Here is a 5,246-nt window from a genome sequence, read left to right on the forward strand (position 1 = left end):
TTTTTTGGAAGGTGAAAGTGAAATAATCCTGATACGTAATCCGTTTAAATGTCAATAACACAAAATAATTAGGGAATCAGCTATTACCACTAATTATCAGTATTACTACTAATGCAAGTTCTCAACTACTACCCCATCCTCACTGCAGAATTACAACAAGTGGTAGACTGCCTCCTGGATTCGCCATTCCACCCTTTCCTTCCATGAAGATGAGGTAAGAAAGAGAAAGGAGAAGTTTGGCCACACAAGAGTGAGACTCACTGAACAATCTCCAACAGCCTGTTGCAGATCTGAGTCAAGGGTAAGTATATTCCTGTAGTTCAACAGGTTTATTATTCAAGAGCCCAGTACAATTTTACTGTAGAGTTAGGGCTGCACAATTATCAAATCATCAAATTTGTTGAAACCAGAATCTAAAAGGATATTAACAAGGGATCTTTAACACTTCTTGAGTACCAGCCATGCTAACTTTGGGGCTAAACAAGAGCCTTTTCCCCTTTTTAGAACTGTCACCGTTGGCATATAATTCTACAAAGATTGCTGAAGTCATGATTTTACTAAAAGACAAATCTCTGTGTAAAAAAAAATGATGCTGCTTTCTAAAGTCATTTTACCCCACTGTAATTTGGCTCCAAATATCAGGTGTAAATATCAGGACCCTCCTCTACAAAATAGTCAGTCAATATTCATTACATTTAATATTTTGGTTCTCATCACTATTTAAATGTAAGATACATTTAAAACATAAAAATGTAAGGTAAGGAAATTCAGAATGTGTTTTTGAGGTTGAACTTTTATTATTATTAGTTTAACTATTATTATTCTGTACTTTTACATTTGATCCAATAGGAGATTGCTGTCATTGGTGAGGATGCATCCTCTATTGAGGGTAACGTGAATGTCCTGCATATCCAGTACAGCAAGATGCGACCAGACACCTTGGTAGTCAAAGACCGAATGCAGCGAACTTTTGAATGGCGAAGAAGGGAGATAAGAGATGGGATGACTGTGGAGGATATACTTAAGAAATACCCTTTCTTAAAAACAACCTCAGGGGTCAGTGATATCACCGATTTTACATCATTTCTCAGCTTAAAATAAATGTTGATGTAAGCAAAATGTATGCTAAAATAATTTACAGTTATAACTCTCACATTGTAATTTTCTTAACCCTCAGGTGAACAAATATATGTGCATTCGAGCTAAGACTTTTTTTTACAATCATATTACTAAAGGGAAATGACAGAGGCAACATAGAATTTTAATATCTGATTTATTTTCATTTTTTTTCATGTGAATGTTAACTTTGTATTTCTGCTTAATTTCAGTTGTGTGATGAAGTTGACCGAATGCATTTATCAACTGTCAGCTTAAGCCAGCGCTTCAAGGACGGCTTTACTAGTATTGTGCCAAAGGTGCTTCAGCTTGTTCAAAGAAATGCTCCATTAGCCAAAATCTACAAAGAAGCAAGAGAAGAGATGCTTGCAGAAGATCTACCAGGTATTGACATAAAACATAGCATTTTTGTGATAATCTATTTCTAAACTTTATAAACTGATAGTTTTGTTAATTATGTGTAAAGACATTTGTTGAGAACGTGTGCTTAGTTTCCATACAGTATATCCTTTAGAAACAGATCTAGCTTTGGATATGAGTACTTTTATTTCACAATTATGATATATATCATAATATAGATATTTTTGTTGGAAATAAATGTAATTAAAAAAAGTCTATAAAAAATACTAGTGTAGAGTGAACCGTATTAAAATAAGAAAACATAAAATGACAAGTTATTGGAAAAAATGACAATAAAAAAGGATAAATTTAATGTAAAAAAATAAATAATAATAAATCAGTTGTGATTGGTGTGGATTATTAGGCTGCCGACACTTAGTTCACAAAAAATGTCATAAATTACTCGCATTGCTCTAAGCTAAGCTAATCAATATGAAGCAGTTCTGTCCAAATTTTCTAAAGTGCCTTAATAGCTTTATATATATGTGTATGTATGTATGGCTGTTTTGCACATTTGTTAGAAACACCAGAAAACAGTTAGTCAGTTAAATCTTAATTTTCTGTTTGTGTTTTGCCCTTTCATGCGCAAATTGTATCATTTGTAAAACATGTATTCACTTGAAACCAGCTTGTAAACAATTTCATGCATTTTTTGCATCATTTGTTGATATTTCCAGTTACTGAAAATTGCAGAAAATGAATTACAAGGATTAAAGGAAAACACTTATGGAGGATATTAATAAATATGAAAACAGGCAGTTTATAATATTAAATTATTGAAGAGTAATTTATTTATATATTTTTTTACAATAGATTATGACTTTCGTGCAGCGCTTATTCTGCTGCCCCACATCTTTAAAGAGAAAGTTGAGAGCTTCATCACATTGGGAGAGGTATGGAACTATTTGTTAAACCATAATTTTGTAATACTCTGATACATATCCGGTTATATAGTTCTGATAGATTTTGCATTGTTTACTGATAGATGTTTAAAGGAGTCATATTATGCAATTTCTTGTTTTAATTTCTCTTTAGTGTGTTATGTAACTGTATGTAACTGTAACTGTTAAGATCTGCAGAGTTACAAAGCTCAAAGTCTCAAACCCAAAGAGATATTCTTTGTAAAAGTTACGGCTCAGCCCATCCTTCCTGAAAGACTTTGTTCAAACACGCCCCTACATCTCTACCTCAGTCTGTGGGTGGCAGAGTTTCATAACACCACCCAAATGTATAAATATTGAATATTCGGGCCAATCACATTGCACTGGATCGCTGGCCAATCAGAGCACACTGCGCTTTTCTGAACTATGAGCTTTGTAAAAATCGATGTGTTTCAGAAAGGTGTAAAATATTATATGTGTAAAATAATGACTTTTTTTACATAAAACCTTTAACGCTTCTTTTCTTCTCACAGTCTGATGCTGATACTCCATACCCAACCATACAATTGGTAGAAACTGACTGGAAAATGGCTTTCTCCAAAAGGCTTCAAGTCATTGTCAAAGTTGATGGTGTGGAGGTGTGCAGGGGAATAGGAGTTGAAGAAGGAACACTTGCAGCCTTCAGTGCTTACCATGTTTTCAACTTGGCTTATCCACCCTACATGAAGAATACACTGACCTTCCTGCAGCATGCCATAGCAAAAATTACTGAGGTGGATGGCAAGCCCCTTCCAATAACTGTCACCCGAATAATTAATATCCTGTGCTGAAAATGCCACAACAATATCGATGCACAAGGTGTAGAAGAAAAACCTTCACCTTAATGAAACTCATTCAACATGTTGGTCTGGTTCACAACCATGAACCCAATTTCAGCATCACTTGTGGACTGAATAACTGCAAGTCATCTTTTACAGTATATGGGTCTTTCAGGCGTCATGTCTATTGGAAACATAGAAAGCTTGTTCTACCTCACGATGATATGGATGCGACTGAATACATGGACAATGATTTTGAGGAAATGGACAGTCACAATGATCTGGAGTAAACCAATGAGCTACTACATGCTAGGATAGATGAAATCCATCCACTTAGTAGGAATGAGCTTTTGACAAACTTTATAGAAAATCTCTTCAGCTTTTTTCTTAAATGTAGAGAAAAAAATCACATTCCACTGTCCAGCAGGAAATAGTGAATGACATAAATTTTTTATTTTGTTATTTTAAAGAGAATTACGACTCTTTTATTACGTACCATCTTCAAAAAAATGGGTTCAACATTTTAGAATGTCCTGAAATAAGATAAATGGTACAGTCAAGAGATTTTTTTGAAGACGCTTCCAAAATTGTTAGCTCTCCTTACATGTTGAAAGACCATTGTAAATCTAAGCTTAGGCTGGTCTAACCGGTACATCATATTTTGAGATCACCTAGTGGACACAAAATAGGCACATATTCATATGTACCCATCACTGAGGTTTTAAGGAACTATTGCTCACATGAGGACATCCATCCATCCATTTTCTACCGCTTATCCGAACTACCTCGGGTCACGGGGAGCCTGCGCCTATCTCAGGAGTCATCGGGCATCAAGGCAGGATACACCCTGGATGGAGTGCCAACCCATCGCAGGGCACACACACTCACTCATTCACTCCACATGAGGACATATTTGATGAAATTCAAGCAAACAGCTATTTAGACAGAGATCCAGATTATTTAAGTGACTACTCGGATGGTACATATTTCAAGGAACATCCCTTCTTTAAAGCTAATCCGCATGCCTTACGTCTTCATTTTAATGAAGACGAATTTGAAGTTGTCAACCCCTTAGGTTCAAAGAAAACCAAGCACAAGCTCTGCGCTTTTTATTATACGGTAGGCAACGTTAGACATTGCTCAAAACTGAAGCACATTCATCTGGCTTTATTAGTACGACAAACTTTTGTAAAACGCTGTGGTTTAGCGAATGTCTTAAAACCGATGTTAGACGATCTTAAAAAACTTCAAAGTGAAGGGTTCATGGTAACTGTAGATGGGATTGAGCAGACTATTCATGCTGCACTAGCAACATTTTCAGCAGACAATCTTTCGGCACATATGTTAGCTGGGTTTACAATGTCGTTTAACTCTGCTAGAATTTGTCGCTATTGCATGGCAACCCACAACGAAATAAAAGAGAAATTTAGAGAGAGTGATTTTGTTTGAAGAACCCCAGAGGTACACCAGTACCATCTAACGTGTATTGAAAACACTGAGGATAAAAGAATATATGGTGTAAACTATGGTTCACCATTTAATGAACTGAACTATTTTGATGTGACAAAGGCATTTCCGCCTGATATAATGCATGATTTATTAGAGGGAGTCATTCCTCTTATAATGAAGCTAGTTCTGAGCTGGGCTCACAAAGAAAAGCATATTACTATTCAAGAGTTAAACGGTGAACTAAAGCAACTGTCCATTGGTCATCCATCCATCCATCCATCCATCCATCCATTTTCTACCGCTTATCCGAACTACCTCGGGTCACGGGGAGCCTGTCCATTGGTCAAAATGACAAAAAAAACACACCTGTACAGTTGTCAGAGCGAACTTTGCACATATCTAGAATTGTTGGATCAGCTTCACAAATGTGGTTTCTGTTTAGGATTTTGCCATTTTTAATGGCACACCGTATTCCTTCCAATAGCAAACATTGGAATGTTTATCTGTTATGCCGTGACATTGTTGACATTGTAATTGCCCCAAAAGGTGAAAAGGGAAAACCTAGCAATGTTAGATACACTTG

General features: G+C 35.9%; 1 protein-coding gene across 1 annotated transcript; it reads left to right on the forward strand.

Moving 5' to 3' along the window:
• Positions 1–240: 240 nt before the first annotated feature.
• Positions 241–4,922, forward strand: LOC130419862 (uncharacterized). The gene is made up of 5 exons (XM_056746862.1): positions 241–301; positions 850–1,056; positions 1,329–1,500; positions 2,329–2,408; positions 2,930–4,922. The coding sequence occupies exons 2-5, from the start codon at positions 925–927 to the stop codon at positions 3,224–3,226; spliced, it is 681 nt and encodes a 226-aa protein (XP_056602840.1). The 5' UTR covers positions 241–301; positions 850–924; the 3' UTR covers positions 3,227–4,922.
• Positions 4,923–5,246: the final 324 nt, after the last annotated feature.

The sequence above is a fragment of the Triplophysa dalaica genome, chromosome 4 (genome assembly GCF_015846415.1).
Source record: "Triplophysa dalaica isolate WHDGS20190420 chromosome 4, ASM1584641v1, whole genome shotgun sequence".
In the NCBI taxonomy this organism is placed as follows: Eukaryota; Metazoa; Chordata; class Actinopteri; order Cypriniformes; family Nemacheilidae; genus Triplophysa; species Triplophysa dalaica.

Bases quoted from the DNA above. Each gene is read 5' to 3' on its own strand.
- LOC130419862 (XM_056746862.1), top strand. From the start codon at position 925: ATGCGACCAGACACCTTGGTAGTCAAAGACCGAATGCAGCGAACTTTT. The intron at 1,501-2,328 runs GTATTGACATAA...TTTTTACAATAG, and splicing joins GCTTGCAGAAGATCTACCAG to ATTATGACTTTCGTGCAGCG. The intron at 2,409-2,929 runs GTATGGAACTAT...TTCTTCTCACAG, and splicing joins GCTTCATCACATTGGGAGAG to TCTGATGCTGATACTCCATA.